Source organism: Calidris pugnax, unplaced genomic scaffold (genome assembly GCF_001431845.1).
Source record: "Calidris pugnax isolate Ruff unplaced genomic scaffold, ASM143184v1 scaffold20, whole genome shotgun sequence".
Lineage (NCBI taxonomy): Eukaryota > Metazoa > Chordata > Aves > Charadriiformes > Scolopacidae > Calidris > Calidris pugnax.
The window spans coordinates 435,815-460,194 of record NW_015094510.1 but is presented as its reverse complement, the minus strand read 5'-3'; the positions used below and the strand labels follow the sequence as shown (position 1 = coordinate 460,194).

The 24,380-nt window shown below is 40.9% G+C and overlaps 1 protein-coding gene across 17 annotated transcripts in view; it reads left to right on the top strand.

The window, feature by feature from the left end:
- The window catches only part of LMO7 (LIM domain 7), a 161,570-nt gene that overhangs the window by 90,281 nt on the left and 46,909 nt on the right, over positions 1 to 24,380 (top strand). For all 17 annotated transcript variants that reach the window (XM_014965868.1, XM_014965863.1, XM_014965876.1 and 14 more), the window contains exons 5-6: positions 23,550 to 23,580; positions 23,980 to 24,093. In XM_014965868.1, the coding sequence (XP_014821354.1) occupies positions 23,550 to 23,580; positions 23,980 to 24,093 (145 nt within the window). The remainder of the gene's footprint in view (positions 1 to 23,549; positions 23,581 to 23,979; positions 24,094 to 24,380) is intronic.

Below are 24,380 nucleotides of genomic sequence, written 5' to 3'. Positions count from 1 at the left end.
CTCCAGCTGATACTTGTGTGACCAGAGTAAATCACGCCAAAGGCTGGGGCATGAAGGTTTAAGAAACTATCTCTGAATTCAAGTTGAGATGAAAGGAATAAAAGACTGTGTTTTGTGAGTCTTCAAAGCTGAAATGCAAACCATTTAACCAAAATTTCATTAGAACAATGAATGCTGCTTTTTATTTTTCTCCTTATATCCAGGGAAATAGCATTTCTTCCACATGTGGTTGCAATAGCCTTTTATTGTGGTAACTGAGTTTCCTAGTGACACTTCCCTTCAAATGGAAAAGTGCAGCACCCTCAATTCAGAATGACTCTAGAAATGTTCCTATGACTTCGTAAGTGTGGAAATTCTCTTTTGGCTTCGGATACTTTGACAGAAATGGGTAATATTTACAGGAACTAATCTTCCCGGGCATAGCCATATTCCAAACATTGAAATTGCTGTATTTATTTTGTTTATTATGTAACTAATTTCAAGATCATTCATTTCACGCATTGTACTTATTAATATTGATGACAGTTAGGCAGAGGTAAAGAAAATGAAAATAGAGTGTATTTTATCAGCCTTGTGAAACTGTTGTGCTTAGTGTAAAATATTCACATTCATGTCATTAATTTGCACAAGCTTGAAATCATTCCAGTAAAACCATTGTAGGCAATAAAATAAGTTCCAGACTTTGGACCACACCTGTTAGAAACTTACCTCCAACTCTTCAGTGTATAAAGTCTATAAAGTGTTGGGTGGGGTGCTGTTTAATCTTTCGGTGAAGTTTTTGATCATTAAGAGATGGTTAATTTTTTTTTTCTGTTGAGTAATTTTACAGTGAATAACTTAACTTCCTTTATAGGATTATACTCTTGATAGTGTCTTGATAGTGTTTGATTTACCATTGATCTATTTTGTGAAGGTGGTTCTGCTGTAAGAATGAAAAAATTTTGGATTTGTATCCTTGTGCCTATAAGTGTACAGGAAGAGTCTCAACAAATCTGGAAAAAATGACATTAGTGTGTTAGCTGTATCTAGAACAGTTCAGGTACCTTTAGTGACAGGTGTATAGCGTTATATTGGAATTTAAAGTTATGCTACAAAACTTTTTTGCTGAAAGAGTTTAGAGTAGCTTTCTGGTGAAAGGTTTTGATTTGGTCAAAGTCCTCATTTTTGATCCTTTTACAGTATCTCTGAAACAACTTTTGTGGGGGTACAAAACCATTATTAGTAAACGCCTTTACAAAGTTTTTCAGTGCTCTTTTGCTTCGTATTAAGAGAAGTGTCTCTAACCCTTTAGGATTCCCATGGGAATACATCTAAACCTTAGGCACCTGTACCCGTTTTAAGCTTGCACATCAGTCCCCAAACATTTAATGCAGTTTATAAAACAATGCAGTAGAGAGAGGAAAGCAATTTGGATGAGTAGCATTGAGTTACAAAAGAAGGTAAAGAGAAAACCTGCATCTTTTGGTGGTTGGTGGTGTTTTGTTTTTTTTTCTCGTACCAAAAAAAAAGTGCTTGTGTCTTAAGTTGGAAGTTGTAGGACTTCTAGAAAGAATAAGCTTGTGTTACCTTCATGTCAATTTTACAGAATATGAATGCCAGTTCATGATCTTATTCATTTTAGTTGTACTTTGCAGCAAAATTACTGAGATGCATGTAGCTTTTCTGTAGCTAACAGACAACTCAATAGTAAGAGGCACTATATTTAAATACTGGGAGAAGCCACCTTCTTGAAGTTTTCCACAAACACGGGAGTTTGTTAACCATGCTCTGCAAAAAGGGAAAGTAAAGCTGAACAGTGTATTGACAGTTCTGGATCCTACTTCATACAAAACCCTAATTTTGGCCATTTTTATTCCTGAGCTGTGATTGATGCTATTGTTACACTACTTTGAGAGATTTCAACTCCCCTTGTTATTACTGCTTAATTGTAGCACTCATAGTATCCTTCAAAGTAGCATTAACAGGTTTTCTGCTGTGAGCACTACAGAATATAATTGGTAATGCAATAACAAATTCAAATATTTTTTATAAAGCACATGTCAAGGGGGTTGCAGAGCTGTTTTCATCTTGTCACTGAAATGAGTTAAATGAAATCGTGTCTCACTACATGGTTAGAAGACAAGATGAGGTGGGGGAGAGGGAGAAATGAAGAATGCTAGGTAGCAGCCAAGCTTAACCACACAAAGGCATTATCTTTCCATGTTTCTTTTAAATACTAGAGATCTGTTGTTGATAAGAAACAAAAGGGGGGGGGGAACCCAACAGCAAAAGAAAACCCAACTGGAGAACTCTTCTCCAGGCTGAGCAAGCTGGACAATCAAGCTCAAGATCTCCAGGCCTCACCATCATGGTGGCCTCCACTCAGCTTGCTTCACTTTACCAATGTCTTTCCTGTTCTGAGGGGCACCAGACTGGAGATGGCAGCATTATAGATGTGGCATAACGAGCACTGAGGAAAGGGGAGATGATCAGGTCCATCAGCTTTCTGGCTATGCTCCGTTTCGTATAACCCCATGTGCTGTTGGCCTGCTGTGCCAGGATCTGCTGCTGGCTGACATTCAGCCCAGTAGGACTGCCAGGCCCGGCTCCCCGCCCTACTCTGCCATCACAGGGGTTAGGTCCATCCCGAGGGCAGGACTCGGACTTTGTCTTCGTTGGGTGTCATGATGTTCCTGCAGAGCCAGTCCTCCCGGCAGCCCTGCCCTCCGGCATCAGGACTGTGCCCTCCCCGTGCTCCCGTCTGCCCGGGGAAGGGAGTGGGGTATCAGAAACTGACTCAAGAAAGAAAAATTTTGTGAGGAGCTGCTGCTGCCGCCGGTTGCTGCGACGAGAGTGAGAAGGTTGACTAATGGAGATGATATTTCTTCTTTCCTTTCCCTTCTAGAAAAAAATGTCCTGCAAATGCAAACACGTAACACACCTTTGAACCCAGTATGTACAGATACGCATCAACTGACGTGGATTCCACTGTGTTATACGATAAAATGTTTAACTGGGGCGGGGAAAGGGAGGCTAAGTTCAAAATACTTCTGCTTTCACACAGGCTATTAAATTACAGACAGCCACTTGTGCCTTGTGAATAAATGCTAGATTTATGGGGCAGTAATGTGTCCTTTTTAACTCTGTGACCTGATGCTTGCAAGATGCTCTCAGCTGTGATCGTTTGCCGGGGTGAGGGATGGACTTGGTGAAGCACTAGCTAAAAATGTCCAAGTCCACAGAAGGCACGGTATATTTGTGAATGGTTTGACTTGAAGATGTGATGTGATGTGATGACAGGCTGAGGGAGCTGGGATTGTTCAGCCTGGACAAGAGAAGGTTCCGGGGAGACCTTATAGCGGCCTTTCAGTATCTGAAGGGTGCCTATAGAAGAGCTGGGGAGGGACTCTTTGCCAGGAAGGGTAATGATAGGACAAGGGGAAACGGTTTTAAATTGGAAGAAAAAAGATTCAGATTAGATCTCAGGAAGAAATTTTTTACTATGAGGGTGGTGAGACACTGGAACAGGTTGCCCAGGGAAGCTGTGGATGCCCCATCCCTGGAGGTGTTCAAGGCCAGGCTGGATGTGGCCTTGAGCAACCTGCTCTAGTGGGAGGTGTCCCTGCCCATGGCAGGGGGGTTGGAACTAGATGATCTTTGAGGTCCCTTCCAACCCAAACCATTCTGTGATTCTATGATTCTATTTTCATCACAGATCTGTACGGTTTGGGAATTACTATGCAGTTCCACAAACTAATCCTAGTGTGTCCAGAGTTACCACTGTTGACTACCCTAGTAAACAGCTTTTAATAGTAGTTTGCAGGTTAATTTTTTCAGAAACTGTATAATGGGGTTAGAAGTTTTCTGAGAGTTTTGTGAAGGTATCTGTTCAGTGCCAGCCCAAGAGAAAAAGAAAACAAAGCCAACAACATAAAAAAAAAAACCCAACAAAACACCACCACCCCAAAAAACCCCACCCAGAGAAAAACTCCAAACATTATTAAGAAGTATTAGGAATAGGAAAAAAAAAAAAAAGGCACATCACTGTGATGCTGGGGGTAATCTGGAGTTCGCCAGTGTTGTAAATGCCATTTGGAGCTTTGGACTTTGACGGCTTTCCCTTCCCTCACTCTCCCACTTCACTTCCCCACATTCCTCTAAAATCAAATCTGTGGAACTGGAGTATCTTCATCCTCGTAGTGTTTCTCTGACCAAAAGTAGGAATAGCTTCTGCTGCAGGTTTAGTTGAGCCTGTAAGAGGGATGATGGATGCAGAGAAGAGGTGGACAAAGTGTAGCAAGCTTAAAACAAACCAAAAAATAAACAAAAAAACCCCACCCTGGCAGATGGCATGGGCAAAGAGGTTCAACTAGCTGCTGTGTCCCATGTTACATGAATAATCAATGAACCAAACAAAGGGGCAGTAGGCTTCCTTGTCAACAGATGCTGTGGGTGATAAAAGTTTACTTGAGTTCAAGGGGTAGTGGAGAAGTCCACAGAAGGGAAGTCTCTTAAGAGTTACTTAATATGGGGACAACACATCTAGCTTGGGAAGTCCCCGAGGGAGAAGCATCTGCTCTGTGTTTACTCTTCCTTAGGCAACCACTTGGGGTTGCACAGGAGGATGGGATCCTGGATTAGATAGTGTTTTGATGCCGCCCCATGTGAACGTTCCTGTGCGTAGTTTTGGAAAGGATACATCCAGTGAAATCTGCTTTTAACTTCTGTAGATCTATGATAACCTCCTCCAAGAAGCAAAACTAAAGAAAAGAAATCAGGTGCAAATTTTATGGAAGCAATTAATTTGATTTGCTAAATCAATCAAGCAATCTACCATTGTTAAGCTTGAGCAAGAGGAACATTCCACAGGGGTACTGAAAAAGATGAATGAAATCATGGTAGGTTTCCTAATCTAGACCAGGATGTGACCGGCTGTGCAATCATGGGGGAAAAATATTATCAGTTCTTAGAAATTTAACATATGATGATTTTTCATCAAGCCATTTGAAATTTTAGTAAAAGCTTCATAAGAGAAATTAATCAGAATGGCTGAAATTTACTTGAAATAAGGTGGCACGTGTATTTGCATATACTATATTCAGCATCATTACTTAAAACCTACTTTTGCTCTAAAAAGATCAGTTAATTTAAGAGGTTTTGTTACTGATTTTGGCATGGGTAATGTAACTGTAAGATCACACATCAGATGGTTGTGCAGAAGGCACACCCACCCAGATTGAATAAGCGCAGAATAAGATGCATCAGTAATGATACTCCTCAACTCTGCTCCTCCTGCAAAACACTCGCTTGCTCTGTGCAGAACATTTTATTCTTTGAAATCTGAACTCGCTTCTTGAATTGAATGTTGGCTGCTGTTGAGAAATCATACAAAAGTCACTTAACACTGGTGATTTACTAGTATTTGCCATTTCATTGTGATGTTCTTGTTTCTTCAAGAGGAAGAAAAATTCTCTTGTAAAAGGATACTTTTCTTCTTATAAACAACATTTTGTTTTTCTGAAGCCTTTTCCTGTTAAAGCTGTGACCAAATTCCTTGGTTTATTTCAGTCTTCTCTGATACTGTTTGAATAATTCAGGAATGTATTCAACAAACTAGTTTGTTTATTAAATAACCTATAGAGAAATCTCCAGTTTACCCAGGTTGTGTAGTCAGTCTAGGGTGGTGATCATCCCCAAAATGATCTGCCTGCATTTGCGAATTACTTCTGTTTTCTGTTCAGTATTCTTTTTCATTGGTCAGGTAGGGCTTTAAATCTATGAATCCAGGGAATGATGGGTAGCACAGGAGCCATGAGGGCACAGTAGTTGCTCTTGGTTGTGCACCAGGCTCCCAACACATGAGGACACGTCAGCTCATCTCCTGGTTTGCCAGCACCTCTAGGGAAGAGTGTGTTGCTTCAGACTCAGAATAAACTAAGATACTCCATGCTCACGCTGTGTTAAGTGTCTGCCCAAGTTGCTTGATGATCTTCCTCTCTTTAATAGGCGGTGTGAGTTTTATCAGGAGAAAAGCTGGAATGAAGGACTGGTACTTTTTGGTTTTCTCAGAAAGTGTATTTACCCAAGTGGGCACTGCAGTGAAAGGACAGACAAGGGGGTGGAAGTTGGACAAGGTAAAACTCAAGAAGAATCTGAATGCAGTGAGAATTCAAAATCCGTTCCCAAACCAGAGCTTAATCTGAGTAGTTGTGAAATCCTCACTGAACTCAAATTTGAACTGAAATAGGGAGGAGAAGAGGTAGGAAATCTTAATCTTAAGAATGAATCTGGTACATGACATTTCACTTAGCAATTTTTTTTTAAAATATCCTTTCCCCAAAAGGATGAATTTTACAATGAAAAAGTGCAATGGCTTGAAAAACTGTCTAAACAGAAATACAAGCTGAACATAACAGTTTATGAGGAGAATAACAGGCGAAATCTTGGTTCCCTCAAGCAGCTCAAGTATGAGCAATAAGTGAAAACGCTTACGTGGAAGTAGGTCAAAAAATCAGTGAACGCTTCTTCCCAGGTAGCCTCATTTGTGAGGAAGAAAGGAGTCCACTGGGTCAGGTAGAACACAGCTTCCCTTGGTTTTACTTGATCAGGGGTAGGTCTGCACGATAAGGTGTGCTGGGTTGGCTTAACACCCTAGGTCATGGGAACAGGAGCTTCTTCTGCTACTACTGCAAGGACTGACCCAGAGCCGTATCCCACCACGGTGCATCTGGGGCGAGTGTTGTCGGCACCTGTGACTGTGTCCTGCTGGAGTAACACCACATCACAGCTTTCTCCTTTACCCGTTTTTTCCCTTTCCACAAGAGCTTCAGTGTTTCTGTATTGTGCTCCTTGATGTAGCCATCTAACCTGAGCTCTGCCTAAATTCCTTGGTTCCTCTACAGAACTTGTTAGAGGATGATGTAGCGAGGACAAGAGAAATTGCAGCAGAGTTTGATTTAAAGCTAATATGGAAGAATCAAGCTCTGTATTTCTTTTATTATTTTTTTATTATTTCTTTTATTAACTGTCACCCAGAAACAGATCGCAGCTGGTCACTACTATTAGAGAAGCGGAAGAATCAAGCTCTGTATTTCTTTTATTATTTTTTTATTATTTCTTTTATTAACTGTCACACAGAAACAGATCGCAGCTGGTCACTACTATTAGAGAATGACTTGTATTTCTTTTATTAACTGTCACACAGAAACAGATCGCAGCTGGTCACTACTATTAGAGAAGCATTGCAAGTCATTGTCAGCATCACCAAAATGCATTTTCTAACTTTCAAATACCACGTTTCTTGTAGCAGAATGGTTTGCATTTGCATGCCTGCAGTTTTTTGGGTGTTTTTAACTCGGGTCCAAAAGGAGCCTGGGCTGAAAGTTTCTGTATTGGCTTAATTCCAGTTCAGGGGAGGTGGGGAAGCAGTGAACACTGGAAATTTCTTCTTGTCGCCTGTTGCCCAGGAATGTGTTTGTGTGGTTTCCATCACGTAAAAATGGCGTATTGCTGTCTGATCAGTCAGAAGAGAGAAGCTCACTTTTATCTCCCGGGGAAGGAATCTTTTTGATGGACACGTACCAAAGGCACGCGCACTTTACTTATAGAAGGAGCTTTTGTTTGCAGAATTTTTGTCGGGAGAGCAAATATGCTCAAGCTCCTAGAAACTGTTTGGTCAAGCTTAATTGCATGTAGGTTTTGGCATACAACATTTAATGGAACATGTTCCTGGTATTTGTGCATCTGTAGTTGCAGGAAAGACTGGGTTCCTTATGAGCTGAAATAAGGAGCAGTGAAAATGGTGGAAGAAAACCCCTAAACAGTGTGTTTTCTATCTTCACCCATGAGAGAATACTTTAGCTAATTACTTCAGGTTACTTCAGCTCTTGGTACTGTGACTTCTTTGGTAACGCTGTATGTTTAATTATGAGGACTCCCTTCGGTTTCAAAATGAGTGTATTAAGATTAATCTTCACCTGTAAAGTATTCTAGAATCTGCTTTTACTGTAAATGAGAAGGGGAGTAGCATCTTCTGAGATTCTAGTTCCTTGGCTGTAGGTGGTCTGTGTGCCACCGCTGCCATCGTTCAGAATAGCCTTCTGATAACTCTCCAGCTAATTTGGGATACCCAGTGAAGATTCTTTCTTGCTGGTTTCATTCTCCATTGCTCAGAGGTCTCTGCCAGGCAACTCTCAAAACAAACAGCAACACTGGGTCAACCTCAAAGAGTGCGTGCTTTGAAGTAAGAGGGCAGGTGACAGTTATTAAAGGTTAGTCTTTAATCGTATTGCAAAAGGTAGCTGTAGAGGTTTCCATGCATTTACCTATTAAAATGTGTAATGTCTTGATCCTTACATTAAAAAAAAAATAATTAGTGGGTAATTATTAGAAAAAATTACCTTGTTTCTTTGGCAGTGGAGGATACAGCAGCAATTAGTTTATAGCCAGGATTTAAAAGCATGGGCTCTTCTTTAAATAATGGCCAACACAGCAAGATACAGGGTCAAAGACAAGAGTATAAGAGAAACTTGGTATAGATGGTCAACTTAAAAGCCTTGTAGAAAAGAAGGGGCAGAAAAAGACATTGGTTCATTAAACAAAGCAAGTTGCAGTCCATTCCAATCTTTGTACCTGCAGTAAAATTGCTAATTATTTAAGAGAGTAGACACTGTGGTATTGTCTTCATTGGATAATTATATGTTTAATTTTTCAGAGAATTTTTTTTTGGTTTGACTAAAGCACTCTCATCCTGGTGGTACTCCCTGGCCAGCCTTCAACTTGTAAAAGCACTTTGGCAGGGTTCGGTTGTACCCGTGAAACACAGGATCTTCTATGCAAGCCAAAACTAGCAAAAAATAAAAGTCTTTTTGAAGAAAGCAGAATTTCAAGACAGTTTTTATTTCTGTAAGTTGCTCTGGAATCATGAGCATGTTAGTGAACATATTTTTGAGGGAAATTGGCATGACACTGACAATGAGTGTATTTGAGATTTTACACACTGTAAATCAGCACAGAATGAATTTAAATGTGCACTTATGTATTTTTAAAGGCCTATTTACTTCACATCCAATCTGCTGATTTCTATCCTATCAGCATCCCTCCATGCTAAAATGTCAATGTCGCTGCTTAAAAAGAGAAGTGATTTGGGAGTGCTTTTGACAGGAGTTTGTTTTTTCTCTTTGCAAAGAATGATACTCCTATGCTTTTACTTTATTGTTCTTTTCCTGGTGGGTTTCCTTTTTGAAGCATTGCCTGGGTTTTCTTGGTAACTTTATTATACAAAAAAGCTCAAGTATATTCACCTGTGTGTACCTATCCAGTGTCTGTTAGGGTTTTTCCTTCAGGCACTTCAGTAATAACTAGTTACTTTTAATAATAGTTCAAATAATTGCACACTTGACATTTTGTCCAGAGTTCGTGCATGAATTTGAGATTTCTTTCCCTAGCAAAAGCTTCCGCAGATTCTTTCCTACCTGAAAAAAATTTTGGGGTGCATACTTTCACGTGTACTCAACGTGTTGTTTCCCAAGCAAAGAGCTTGAAATGTGATGGCAAAAATACTTTAGATTCATCTTCTTTCTCTTTAAGCAGTAAATACTGGACTACTGCAGTGGTTCTGAATCAGTGTCTTCCAATAAAGTAGCATCAAACAGATGGCTGATTTGTTATATCATGAGCTGTTTCTGATAGTACTGATTTATGCTATTAAAGATGAGGCTTGCATAACTTACACTGCAGTATAAGCTATTTTTGACTAACTTAGAAAACTTTTACACTGTACTACTCTGCCATAAATGTATTTCCTTGATGAAGATGTTGATCTTGATGAAGACCGTTGCATGTCTTTGTGCCTTCACTTGCTAAAAAAAAATAAATAGCTACAAGAGTGACTCGTACTAAACTTATTTTTAAATGTATGTTGTAGCAGGTTAATTGGGCCACTAACTGCATCTACACTGAAATGTTGATGATAATATGTTAAGAGCACTCCAGCTATTTTTTTTATGGCCTTCTCCACTTATCTAATGCTATGCAGCAAGAAAGTGAAAATATGTTGCAAAAAAACTTCATGTTATGTGGATAATGTGGTCAACAGTTTACCATCTGGCAACCAAACATGATGATCTCCTATGTATGCTCTCTGTGAATCAAAGGGTGATGGTATTTCTATCCCGTTCTCCTTACTTTATGGTGATTGCCTTCCTGTCAAAGTGTCAAACCTGAGCTGTGCTGTATTTTGACAACCTATTCCTAAACCTTCAGCAGAGACTGATTTATCCTCTCCTCATTGGGGGATGCTACTGGTTATTCTTTCATTCAACTGAGTTAACTTCTTGTAGCTCTGTTAGCCTGGAGGTGAAAAGAAGGAGGGGAGACCTTGGAAGTTAGAATTCTGAGTTTCACTGTTGCAATATGCATGTCGGTGATGAGAGCTCTGAGGTGGCTTCCTGTGTGATTCTTCCCCAGTTGTAATTTGTTTCAGGTGGGCTACGCTAGAATTAGGTGTAATCAAGAGGAGAAACATAAGATTAGTTTTAGTGAACTGCTAGACGTTTCTCATCCTGTCTCGATTGATTATCAGTCATAATTGGGGATGGTAAGGTTTTGGCTCTTCACTGAATTGTAAAGCAGTGAATATAGTGACAGCATTGTTGTTGTTGGGATTTCTCAATCAAATGGGGCTAAAGACTTGAGATCAGAACGGCTGCTTCCACAGACATTCCCAAGGCAGCAGGTCTGGATTTAGCACCCACTAATGCCTACTGTCCCTTATGAAGCTGAGCCCTGTAGCAATCTTGTGCCATTGACATGCTTTGCAGTTTAGCCATTAGTTTGATTTAATCTTTGCAATGATTAAATGCAATAACAATTGCCATGAACAGGGTTTTCAAGAGACCCTTAGCCTTCCAAAGCTGTGGATTCCTAGCTGAGAGTCTCAAGGTTTCTGTTAACCTTATCTGTGTCAAAAAGACTGCCTGGTCTTTGTGTAGAAGTGAGGAGGTTTGTCAGGGGTAGCATTTGCGGAGTAGCCTCTTACAGAGCCCAAGGGTTACTTTTGTGTTATCCTGGCTCTGTGGTTTGATTGACTTCTGGAAAGGATAGCTTACAACCACCGTGTGTGTTTTAAGGAGACTATTTCTCCAGTGCTTCATCTGGCTAGGCAGTTGGTGAGATTCTGCAGATGGCTAACTGTAGTTTCCAAGAGTTGGTGCGTACAGTATCTCCTTTCTCATAAGAAGGAAGATTCCTAATTTAGCATTTACTCATGCACTCATTAAAGATGTTGGGAATATTGCCATGGCCTCACTTGGAGCAGAATCGGATTGTTTTGTTCCACTCCCTCCTTACCACCAGACTTAGTTGTAATAGCTTGTTGGAGCATTTTGGTGGTGTCTTAATTGGTGTATTAAGCTTTCTTTTTCCTTCAGTCATCAGTTTTGTGGTACAAATTACATACTCCATGAGTACCAGCAAAAGAGAGGCGTGAGATCATCTATAGTTCCCTGGCTGGGATTGTTTTCCCATATCATTAATTTTGTTCAAGTTTTTATTCTCAGACTTCTCTAACTTTACAACAGAAACTCTCAAGTGACTAATAGCACATTTGGTTTCAGTAAGTCGGGATGCTCAGAACTGATGTAAATTCTCCAGCTTCAGAGTTATATGGTCAGACTAGCTTAACTTTTTTTCCTCCTCCCTCCTTTTTTGCCTCCCACACAGACTTTCTAACATTCTGGCAAAGCAAGTATTTGGACTTTTACCCATTCTCTCACTTTGCAGTAAAGAGGCATTCATTTTTCCAACATTAAAAACTTGGCCCAAAAACCTGGCCCAAAAAGCTTAATGTTTTGAGCAAATGTTTAAAAATACCCTCTGACTTGGCTGCTCTAAGTAGCCTTAAAGCACCGTTGTCCACTAAGGTGGACAGATTCTTCTTCCCCCCGCAAAAGCTAATACTTATCCAGTAATACTGGTAGCAACAAATTGAATTTAGTCATTTCAAATGTTCCAGAGATTAATCTGAAGCCATAAGGAACCTGAATAAGAATAGTTGTATCTTTAAGGAGCTTCCTTATGTGTGGATGTTGCAGGAGCTGGGGATGGGAGGTGAGAACTGTAGCAAATGTGGACCTGCTTATCTTGTCTGTTCCCCAAAACAAAAGGGCACAGTTTTGCTAAGAGTAGTACACTTTGAATTTTACTTCCTTTTTGTATCTTTGTTCTAAATTGTGTTGCTGTTTGACCCTGTGTCTTCTGGGAGAGATAGTTTAAGGGAATACATCCTCTTTCAGTATTCCTTTCTGATAAGGGTGAATAGATTAACATTTGACTGCATTAATTGAAGTGCTCTTTCCTGGCTCTAAATATGTCTTCACAAATGAAGGGCAGATCAAGAAAACATAGGCAATAATTAAGTTCAATTGTATCTGAGTATCTCACTTCTTGTGGGCATATATGCATCAATCTAAGTTAATAGAGAACTGACTTCACGAGAGAGAAGTCAGGTTCAACCTGTGTTTCATACTTTTGTGCCCTGTGTGATGAGTGATGATGTTGTGCTTTGTGTTGCTAGGGTAACCCGAAGAAACATAAAGAAAATAGGGCAAAATTTCAAAAAGGAAGCGTTATAATTTCTTCAGTGCTTCTTATTTGCTTGTGAAATATTTTGCCAAAATATTACTGGGAAAACCCAGTAGTCATTTAAAGTTTTTATTCCAAACGTAGAGACTAAACTAAATGATGCAGTCATGAAGTAGTGATTTATTTCTACTTAAGAACAAATTCCAACATCACTTTTAACTTCTTTCCAAAATCATTGTCATGGAATAAACTGCGCTTACCTTGTACCTCCGTTTTGTCATCTTTGTTCTGGCCATCTCTATAAATAAATCTAAATTCTTTCCAAAAATCCTAGCTCTATGACACTTTCCCCAAAGCTGTGCTTTTAGTAAGCCCCCCTTGAACTCCTAAAGCATTTGTTCTTTAATAATATGACAAAAGTTGAGAATGAAAAGAGGGGCTGGGGTAGACCCTGCCTCAATTCTCTGTCCTCTTGTACAATAGTTTGGCCAGCACTACGTTGGAATTGCTCTAGGGGAAAAAATGAGCCATCAGAAATCTCTGTAGATGACTCCCAAGTGCCACGTATCCCATATACCCCCAAAATGCAGGAGATGTGTCTCCTCTCAGGAGGATATTTCCATCCTTATGCGTATACCTGGCAATATGGGTCTTGGCTCCCCTTGCAGAGATGGCAACTGGAGTGGACTGGAGCCTGGATTGCTTCCCACTCATGGGCCACAGACAGGGCATCTGTAGTTTCTGCTGTTAACTCTTGGTGAGTCACCTCTGTGCTGAATTGTTTCCTGCGTATGCCTTAGAACAACAACCACCGAGCAGATACCTATTTGGTGAAACTCTGTTAGCACAGGCGTGAACATAGCAATACCAGGTATAAGTTACTGTCAGTCATCTTCTTTCTTTGTCAGAGGATATGTTCATTGCCAAATATCCGGTAGAAATTATACAGTATAGACATGAGGGGTTTTTTTTTAATCTTTTTTTGCACACCATGAAAAATTAAATAAACTGCCTGAAGTTGCTATTGGGTGTTCTAAGCTTTGGTAAACTGTTCTGCTTATACATAAGGCACTTGTACATCACCACCTGTTTGCTTGACACAAAAATAACAAAGGATCACAATTACTAAATCTTTCTCTGGGCATGGACCAAGGGAGGAGATTGAATGCAGGAGAGTGTTTGGGGTTTTGTTTTTCTTTTTTTTTTTTTCTCCTCTCTGATTATAGAGGCTATAAAAATATCTCTGTCTCTCTGAGCAAGCAAAGTTGTATAACCTGCCAAATCCTAGCTCTTCCCAAGGGACCACCTCTGAATGCTTTATCCAAAATGAACAATTGTATTAATTCTGGGGGTCGAGGGTAGGAGAGTGCACACAGGCAGTTGCTATGGAGTAGTTGGTAGGTGGAAAATTTTTTTACCCTAGCTTGCCTTGCAGTAACTTGTTTATCCGTACCCAGAGTTGGTGCAGAGGTGTCTGAACAATACTTCAGATGGAATAAATGAGTCAGTATTGAGGGCTATTCTATAAAACTACCTCTGGTATCTGCATGAAGGGAGAGGGGATGTTGAAATACTTTGGTTAGATGTAAGAGTGGGAGTTAAAAAGGACAACACTTTTAGAAAGACTTAATTTAATAATGGCAAAGAGGCATCAGGCAATAGAGAAAGTAGATTTTGGTATTGTCTTGAAAAAATGCTAACTGTGAGTTGCCATGGTTGCTGCAGCTTAGCTGAAGCAAATAATATACTTTATACAGAAGAATATTTTTGTAAAATGCTGTTTTACTATTTCCGTGCTAGTTTAACAGCTGCACCTTTGTGTGGTTTTTGTATACGTTTCTAAAAACTTTTAGGATTGCACCTAATTGCCTGTTTTGATACTTATTTTTCAGAGTGACTCCTCTGATATACCAACTATTCCTTTTAGAAAGAATGCTAGCACAAGCGTGTGTTCCCCATATGGATTTCTCTTCAAATTAATCTACACAATTTACACAAGTTGATCTAGTTTGGGGGGGGGTGATGAAGGGAAAGGATCTTCAAAACTGAATGCAAGAAGAGTTAACATAAATGATGATCAATAGGATGAGCTCAAGTCTGTTGAACCTCCTGAAAGGAGGTTGTAGAGAGGTGGGGTTAGGTCTTTTCTCCCAAGTCACAGGCAATAGGACAAGAGGAAATGGCCTCAAGTTGTGCCAGGGGAGGTTCAGGCTCAATATTAGGAACAATTTCTTCACCAAAAGGGTTATCAGGCATTGGAATGGGCTGCCCAGGGAAGTGATAGAGGCACCATCCCTGGAGATATTCAAAAGATCAGTTGACATGGTGCTTGGGAATAAGGTTTAGTGTTCGTTTTGGGTTTTGGGGGGTTTTTTTGTTTGTTTTATTATGGTTGGACTAGATGATCTTAAAGGTCCCTTCCAACCTAGGCGATTCTGTGATTCAGTTGATTTTGGGGAGGGAGGAGTGTAAAATCTCAACATGTATGTAAGGAACCAGGAAGAAAAAGGTAGAAATGGTAACATTTACTAGAACGCTGGTGCCAGGGTCAACAGAATTATGTACAGGTTTAAAAAAAAAACCACAAAAAGGACAACAGGGAGGTAATGAAGGAGATATGAAGTGATCCAGCAAAGTGATATGCTCCAAGTTCTAAAGACAAATTCTTTGGAAGTTATAAAAATCTATAAGGTGTATAAATAAGTGAATGTTAGCCATCTATCTAAATTCTGTGCTTAAGTGTTGGGGCTTTTTATTCTTGAAAAGCAATTAATTTCACCTCTGAAATTCAAACATCCTCTTGAATGTGAACGAACTGGTTTCCTTTGAGAACTCCTAACATTCCGTGTGAGCGTGGAGTCGATGCTGCAGCTTCTAATTTCTTGTGCAGAAACTGGATCATTTCTCATGAGTTAATGGATGTTCTCATGCTTCTTGGCCAAAGTATGGCAAAAAGTATGGCAAAAGTATGGCCAAAACATGTAGCTTCCAGAAATAATCGTAGCTTTCAGAAATAAAATACCCACTATTTATTTTGCATAGGTTCCAGTCTAGACCTGGAATTTAAAGTAATTAACACAGACTGGGGAAAAATTCTAGATTTGCCCTGGAAATCTACAAACAAAGAAACAGAACAAATAAAGTACTACCCAGTTTAATTACCTCTAATTAGTGAAGCTGCTGACTTTTAGAGCTTTTTAGGTATGAAGCAAGAAAAAGACCCAAAAAGGGCTAATGGAACAAAGCTACAGTTATTATTGTAAGTACTGTAATTTTCTTTACTGTGGCTTAAATTTTGAGAAGGAGGCTGCAGTATCCTATCAGTCTTTTCTTTCTGTGCAAGTTGTTGCTGCAGCGATCTTCCATCCCTCTTCTCCTGCCCACCCCTGAGACGAGAGCCAAGGAGCGCTCAGATTATCAGCCAGGCTCCTGCTCACACGCTTGTCCTTCTGGGGATGGTTTTGGGGGGTTTTATTTTTATTTTTTCCTTGACAGGTATGCCTTCTGCCCTTCTGTATACTGAATGTTACTTTTCTCTTCAGGAGAGCCTGTAGATTAGGCTGAGATATTGAGGAAGCTGGCAGAGGTGGACCACCCAGGGAGGGGTCGGAAAAGAGCGTGAGGAAATGGATAATTTGAGCGTCCGGTGACTTGCCAGGGCTGATGAGCATTTCTAGAAGTGCCTGTTTTTGTTTTGATAAGGGTTTTAAGAATAGCGTGGAAGTGTGATGGGTGAGATCAGCGAGGAAGCACCATGCTCAAGAGGCAGTATGAAAGGACGGGCTCTGAGGCGATGGACGGGGCCGCGTTCCCACGGAGGGTGTTGGCTGGTTGCGTTCCCTCTCCGCCTTTCCCCTCTTGGGCATCTCCTCTCCAGCCCTCAGCCCCTTCGTTAGCAGGCGAGGGCGTGGGGTGAGGACAGGCTGCTTGGTCATCATGGCCCACAGAGCTCCTTGCCGGTGGGGTTCGTAGGGGGGAATGGAGAAACGCTTTCTGCATCATTTTATACCTGATTCTCTGCGCTGTAACGATGTAAGTGGCGTTGGGTCTGGTGGATATGTTGCTATGGAAAATACATGTGCTTTTTATAGTCAAATAGAAAGGTGCGTTTCCAAAAGCTGCTCTTGAACACTGCAGCCATAACCTGACAGTTTTATTTCCATCCCTCTCGGCAGTGAGCTCTGGCTGTTGGGGTTGAATATCAGTTCGCTAAGAATCCAAGTGCTGGAGGAATGTCCTCATGTTTCTGTACCCATGTGGCAGCCTCGTCTTCCATTGGAGCCTTTCTATTCTCAGCAGCACGTGGGAATTCAGTGAGATCCGATAACGGCAATATTAATAGCAGTTGAGTAGGTGGTTGAAAGAGGTTGAAATTTAGCACAAGCTCGCTGCTAGTTGGACAGCCGGCGTTTGTCTCCTGCACAGCATACCTTGGCGGGGGTGGAGAATCCTTCAAACCCTCCAACATCCTCCTCGGAAGCGTAAGTGGAGCTGGTGGGTGTTGGGCTAGAGTGCCTGGAGCTCAATGAGGAGCTTGGAAGAAGGCTTGTTCTGCAGCCTGTTATTCTCTTCGGACTCCCAGGCCAGGGCATGGTTCTTCCGAATCTTTCGAAGGACATCTGGGAGGTGGAACTGCTGCCTTGGTGGATGGGATTTCAAAGGGAGAGCACCAATACTTTTTTAAACAGAAATCTGTTCAAGTCCTGTGTTCATGACATCTGTAATACAGAGGGAGGCATGGAAAACAGATAGCTTTGGCAGCTGTTGGCGTTTCTGGGATATTCGTCACCAAGGGAAGGGTTTGGCACTGGGCAGGGTGCATTTGTCACTGGCACATTCCTTTCTATCAGTGGGAGTGTCTCTGTCCCTTCTTTCTCCCCGTAAATGGATTTGGATTTGTGTTATCTCTTTCAGCGTGACCACGTGGCCTCTTGTCAGCAGATAACTCAATCAAGAAAGGGGGATTCTCTCATCTAGTTCTTGTTTGTTTGTTTGCTTGTTTGTTTTTAAATCATAGATTGATATCTATACTGTAAATATGTTTCTACATAAGAAACAGACCCTCAGAAAGCCATGCTTTCTGAAGAGGATGCTGTAAAATCATCTTCTAGAATTTTGCTCGAGCTTCTTGGTATTTTGGATTTGGTCTTGAGCTCCACATTGATGTTATCTGTGGAAAATAATAAGTGAAGTGTCAACGTAGATTTGACATAATGAATTCATAGTTTTCTGTAATTCAGTATGCATTAGGATGTGGGGGAACCAAACCATTTAATGTGTTAGGGAAACAAAATCCAAACTATGAGATATGTTTGTTAACAGTCTTGAAATAAGTCAGCCTAAACATAGCTACTTAAAATGCACTGCTGTTTTGTGAGGAGTCACTGGAGAGGTGTATGTGTCAGCATTGCCGATGGGTATATTTTATAATTGATAAAGTCTAGTTCATTGTGTCTTAAAAGTACTGTGGTCTGCTAGCTACTATAAGGTATATGATTGTCTTGTGCAATGGCGTTTTTTTTTTAATTATTTTTAAAATGCCTCGAAATGCATTAAAATAATACTAGCAAGTTTTCCTCGTTCCTCAGAGCGAAGCATCAGCAGAAGAAGGGGAAGCACAGAGCGCCTCTGGCTGGGGTTTCATGACAAGGGGACCCTCACGGTACTGGTGTGTGGAGCAGGGTCCTCCTGTGCTGTGCCCGCCTTGCCTGCTCCTCGGTGGCAACGCGTCCCCTCTGCCACGTTGTGGCTTGTACGAGCATGCTGCAAAACAGATGAGCGAGTTACACGTTTTTTTTTTCAACCCCCTCTGCCACGTTGTGGCTTGTACGAGCATGCTGCAAAACAGATGAGCGAGTTACACGATTTTTTTTTCAACCCCCAAATTATCAGGCAAAACCCAAACAAAGAAACAGGCTGAGCCCTCTGGTCCTGATGCACGAGGTGGAACTGCAACGTGATTCAGAGCCGCGTTGGCATAACCACGGGGGCAGCAAACAGGAGCGGCTGGAAGGGAGAGGGAGACCAGGAAATCCTTAAGCTAGAGCTGCTGCCAAAGCCTTTGTATTGTCAGGCTAGGGCCTTGGTGACTAATTTTGCTATTTAACCTTGAGCAAACAGCAGAGCCAAGACTAAATTCCTTGGGCTGCGGCTCAACCCGCTGATCTGCCGTGTCACTTTGCTTTATTCTTGTAGAGTGGTCCTCAGCAGGGAAACATCCATCGGTCTGTGCTGGCTGGGCATATGTGATGTCTGTGAATATGTGTTGCGTTCAAACGTAACAGAGGTATTTGGTCACTAAGTGCATTGCCTACTAACAAGCAGGAGCTATTTCTGTCCCAGTTGTATTTTTCTGTTTGCTAAGGGATTGACGTAGATGAGATGATTTACACAGAAGGTAGTATTTCTCCACGAGTGGTTATTTCACATCTTTTTGCATCAGTGCTCAACCTGGAATCATGCAGTTACGCTTCATAATTATTATAATAACTCCACGTATTGTTATCTCATGGCCTTTAGACTTTCGTGCTGTGTTAGATCAAGATTAGCCATCCTGGAAAATATCTAAGCTGTACATAAGCTTTTATTGAAACCACTGCCAACAATTAAAGTTCACGCTTTGCAAATTAAAGTTGTACTTTTAAATTTTTGGCCATGTTGAGTTGGGGTTTGACATTGGGGTTAGATTAGGTAACGCAGAGGATCAGAGTTACGTTTCTTTTATAATGAGTGCTCAAATGCTGAGACTGTGACAAGAGCAGGTGAAGTATTTGGAATAAAAGTCTTTCTGCAAGATCTTAACCCCTCTCTTTAGCAGCTTCCTCAGCTTAGTTCACGTGTTTATAGAGAAGTTGCATTGTTAGTGAAAGGAGATATAAAAGCTTGTGGGAAAACTGAAATGACATGAAATGGTTTGGTAAGCGGTGTTGCAGCGTCATTTGGACAGGAGCTCACTTCTTTCAGCAGACTGTTTTTAAGGTGCAGCCTTGGCTGTGCCTTCCTGAGCAAAGCAGCAGCCTTGCTCATAGCTTCCAGTGTAAAGGCATTCATCTATTCAAGTCATAAATTAGGTTATACAGAATAATATTTTCATAAAGGCTATAGTCTGCATCAACTGGGCTCTCTGATGATTTTGGATGGAAACATCAAAAAGCAGACTTCTTTCGCGTTTGCCCATTGTAGGACTGGTGCTTATTTGCATTGATGAACATACTTCAGGTGGTTTACCCCTTGAGTTCCTAGAACAGCTTTCATCGGACAAATGTCTCTGTAAGCAGTTCTCTGTGTACACTTCAATTCCATAGACATGTTCTAAATAAGGTGATGATTGTCCAGGAGTGTTTAAAAAGCTTAAAGGCTACATTGCTGAAGATCTTGCACTCGCATCTTCCAACTGATTTCTTCAAATACAGCGTGAGAAACCGAGTGTTTCAACCGTGTCTATTTAGGGTGGGACTGGAGAATGGGAGCGGAGGCGGGAGCAGGAGCTCGCTGTTGGGTAGCAACAGGTTGTCAGAAAAGGTAGGATCGTGCCTCCTCTCACAGCGGCAAAGAACTGGCTGTATTTGAAGTTGGTGCCTCCTCCGTCTTGTCCCCTGCTATGAACTGTAGCTGTTCAGAAGTAAACACAAGACCCCAGCTGAATTCTTTTCATGGCACTGCATAATATTTACATTTTGATAACACTTTATGAAGGAGAACTTCTATTTAATATAGTGATTTCAGTTTGTGTTTTCATTTATTGCAGTTGAGTTAAAATCTTGCTTTTTTATTTATTTTGATGCTTATGGGAAAAAGTCATTCCTCTTAGAAGCTCTTCAGTTTGTCTCACACTGCTATCCAATAGATATTTGCCCAGCTATTTTAAATGCAATATACTGGAGAGTAACTGGGCAATGTCTTCTGAACATAAGCTCAGATGTGCGTCATGAGCTTGGCTAAGTTGTACTTCTAAAGGCCCTTATTTCACTTGGAGGATGATAACAAGTGGATCTTCTACAAGTTGCATACCTACAGCTGTGAAGTTTGGGGGTGACAAATTACTTTTAAGACCTTCTTTATTCAGGATTTTGTTTTGCCAAAAAATTGTATACCTTTTGTTTTACACAAATTCTAGGAGAATACATTAATCGTCCAGAATCCTCCTTTTTCCCCTTACTTCAGGGTCATAAAAGAATTAATATATGCCTATATCAATGAGGAACTTATTGTTCTAGATTAGCAGGGGTTTTCTTATTTTTTTTTTTTCTTCTGGGCAGACTATGTCTGTCATGAAATGTTGCTTAAAAGGCTTAAGGACCAATAGGTGTAGTTAAGAGAAGGAGAGTAGTAATACAGGTGAAGAAACCTTGCTCACGGAGGGTAAACAACTTGTCCGTTTGCTTCCGTTGTTAGCCGAGCAAACACGCGAACGGAACACGGTCTCTTATTCAATCGTGTGAAGTATTTCCCTGCCTGCACTTTGGGTCTCAACTATGCTCATTAATTTACGTAAATGACTTAAGTTTTGCACATTGTTTATAGCCCAAGTACGCAGGCCTGGTGTATTTATGGTTATTCAAGCGTAGAAAATATATTTGAAATATAAAACCAGCTGAATGTTCCTCCTGTTCGCTTCTACATGAGTGGTGGCCAGACTCATGTAGAATGGATGTACAACAGTCATGTATCCAGGCTGGACCCCAGCTGACTCAGGGCAGAGTTTTTCACCCATTGCTAGACTGATAAACTCTGGAGGCAAACTTTAAGGCATCCTTAGCAAGGGCATGCCTGGCCTCTGCTTGTAGAGTTGCAAATAACAGAAGAAATTCTGCCCTGATGAAAGGCTTTCAGACCTTGAAGCTCAAGAATGTAAACTTTTGAAATGCTCTCTGTCAGATGTGGGAAGCATAATGCTGATACAGACCACTAGGAGAATAATTTTCTGTCCTCTAGTCAACACGTTAGGTCACAGCCATGGTGTGTTCTGCAGCACGGACATTGGAAAAGAAACCCATATAGTGAAGACAAGAAAGAGGAAAGCTTTATCAAAAATAGTCTCTGGTGGAAAAAAGAACAACAATGTGTCTCAGGAGGTTTTTAAAAATAATTAAGAAAAAAACAAAAAAGAGGTGTAAATATTTCACATTAAAGAAGAAGAGGTTCCTCCTTATCCTTGAGGAAGAGGTCACTGACTACAAAGGCAGTGGTATCTCTGGCATGTGACATTAAGGAAGCTGCAAGTGGGGATTGCACAGGTTGGATCTGTCTCAGGACTTTGTGTTCCTGGCAGCCTGATTTCTTTATGGTGTGGGGGACGGGCCAGGCAATTACAGCCACACCAAGTGGGAGCAGGAGCTCTCAAGCTAGAAGGAAAGAGAAGGAGGGACTGTCTCTGTTCCTGCTGGTTGTCACGTTGCTTCAAATATTGTATTTCCGTGAAGAGTCTCATCCACCCTGTCCAGGCCCTGTCATCGTTTTGCTACCTCATAACCGTTGCCTGAACGGATTATTTTACCTTTTCCCTGCAACCTTTGGCAAACTTGCTCCTAGGCAGCCAGAAACAGGATAGGTGCCCTGGTACATCTCTGGTCTGACCTGTTATGGGGCTCTGTTTAGGTCTTCCTGCCGCCATGTGTTAGTTCATGGCGGTTTTTGTTTGGACCCCTTCACCGTGCTGTGTGTGCAGCTTGCTGCTTAGCCACCCCAAACCAACAGCATTCATAGAATCATAGAATTGTCTAGGCCAGAAGGGACCTCCAAAGGTCATCTAGTCTGACCCCCCCCACAGTCAGCAGGGACACCCCCAACTAGACCAGGTTGCCCAGGGCCTCATCGAGCCTCACCTTGAATATCTCCAGGGATGGGGCCTCAACCACCTCCCTGGGCAACCTGTTCCAGTGCTCCACCACCCTCACAGTGAAGAACCCTCTCCTAATCTCCAATCTAAATCTGCTCCCCTCCAGTTTAAAGCCATTTCTCCTCATCCTGTCACTACAGGCCTTTGTAAACAGGCTCTCCCCGGCCTTCCTGTAGGCCCCCTTCAGGTACTGGAAGGCTGCTATTAGGTCTCCCCGGAGCCTCCTCTTCTCCAGGCTGAACAACCCCAGCTCCCTCAGCCTGTAGGGGCAGGTGAAAAGTTGTTTTCAGTGTATTTAAGGCATTTGCTCTTCCATAACCGGGAGTGTTGTGCAGCCGCTGTCTGCAGTCCAGCTGTGGATGTGCTACACCTGAGGACTGAGTCTGTGGTACCCCATTCATGGGAGGCTCCCATCCAAAAAGTTTCTTCTTGTTCTTAAAATAAGCAGGAGAAGAGGACCACTCTGAGTGGGCACTGGTGCACTTCTGAGGTGTGCCACAAATTGGCTATATATTTTTTTGTAAAAAGTTTACTAATGTTAACAATTGCATAATGGTTTAATTTTATTTTTATTTTTTTTTTAACATAAAAGCAAACCAAACTCCTCTTTCCAACCCTACAATACCTCTCAGAGGCTGTCCCAGTTTTAGCTGCTCATTTTTTTTGCTTGAAAAATTCTCTCAAGGCTGAAGCACTCTCTGTGTCTGGGACAAATACTTCAGAAAACATAATACAATTGGGGAAAAAATAACAATGGAATCTGCTTTTATGTGGAACTGAAGGTCTTCCTGGCTAATAGAGACTATATTTCCCAAAGTCATTAGCTTGTTTTCCACTGTTATTTTGTTAGCAACTAAAAACCTTGGCTAATTAAAAAAACCTAGAGCCTTTCTGGGTACCTCTCCAGTCAGATACTATAGTAGATCTGCGAGTTTCTCACTTTATATGTAACAATTGAAATAGTACAGAGTTAAGCCTATGAATTCAAAGCAGATTGCTTTTTATTTCTTTTGGAACAGTCATAGTCGCATATTTTATACTGACTTCTAATTGGGCTTGAAACCTTTTAAATCTTGAATAATAATTAAATTTTAAATCAGATATTTAAAAACTTTTTGTTTTGTTTTTCTCACTCCCTGCCCTGCTTCAGACCAGAGGAGACCAACAGAAGAGTGAAAAATGTAAGACACACTTACTTCAATGCTTTCTGAAACAATTTCACAGTAATTCTCATTAAGTATTTCTAAAATGTTTCTGTTTGTGGCATTAGCATGTTTACCTTATTCTTCAGTTGTTCATCTATCTGATGCAAATTAGTGCCATCTTACTATGATCTCTATGCAGCTTACTTTCCCAAATAAGTGTAATAATTAGAAACAGTACTGCTTACTTGACATACATGAGCTGCATCGTAACACTCCTTAATTGGTTTTGATGGAGATCGTAGCTAGTACTGTAAATAAGATTTTACAATTCATTGGGGGAAAAACATCTCTAACAGCATGCTGAGATTATTTTATACTGGTACATGAGAAGAAAGGAATTAAGTTTGTATTTGGTTTTTTTTGGTTTGTTTTTAGGTTTTGATTACATTATACTGGCTTGGAAGAAAAGCTCAAAGCAGCCCTCATTATAATGGTCCATACCTCAACCTTAAAGCATTTGAGAAGTTATTAGGGCAAGCATTGACTAAGGTAAGGAATCCAAAAAGAATAGTAAACAAACAGCCTGAATTTTATAGTTTGCTATACGTTATAACATCAACTCTAAGTAATCTCTTAGGGGTTTAATTTTATTCTTGGTTTGGAGAACACAGTCATTTGTTTTGTTTGTTTTGCTTGCTGTCGAAGTCCTCATGATTTTTTTAGCTTACACCGGTTCTTCAGCAACTCATATAATCACAAAATTCAGAATCCACTTGCTCTTATTGATGTGGTAGATTGTGAAAATCCTTGTCTTGATTCCCTTTGGTTAAGATAAG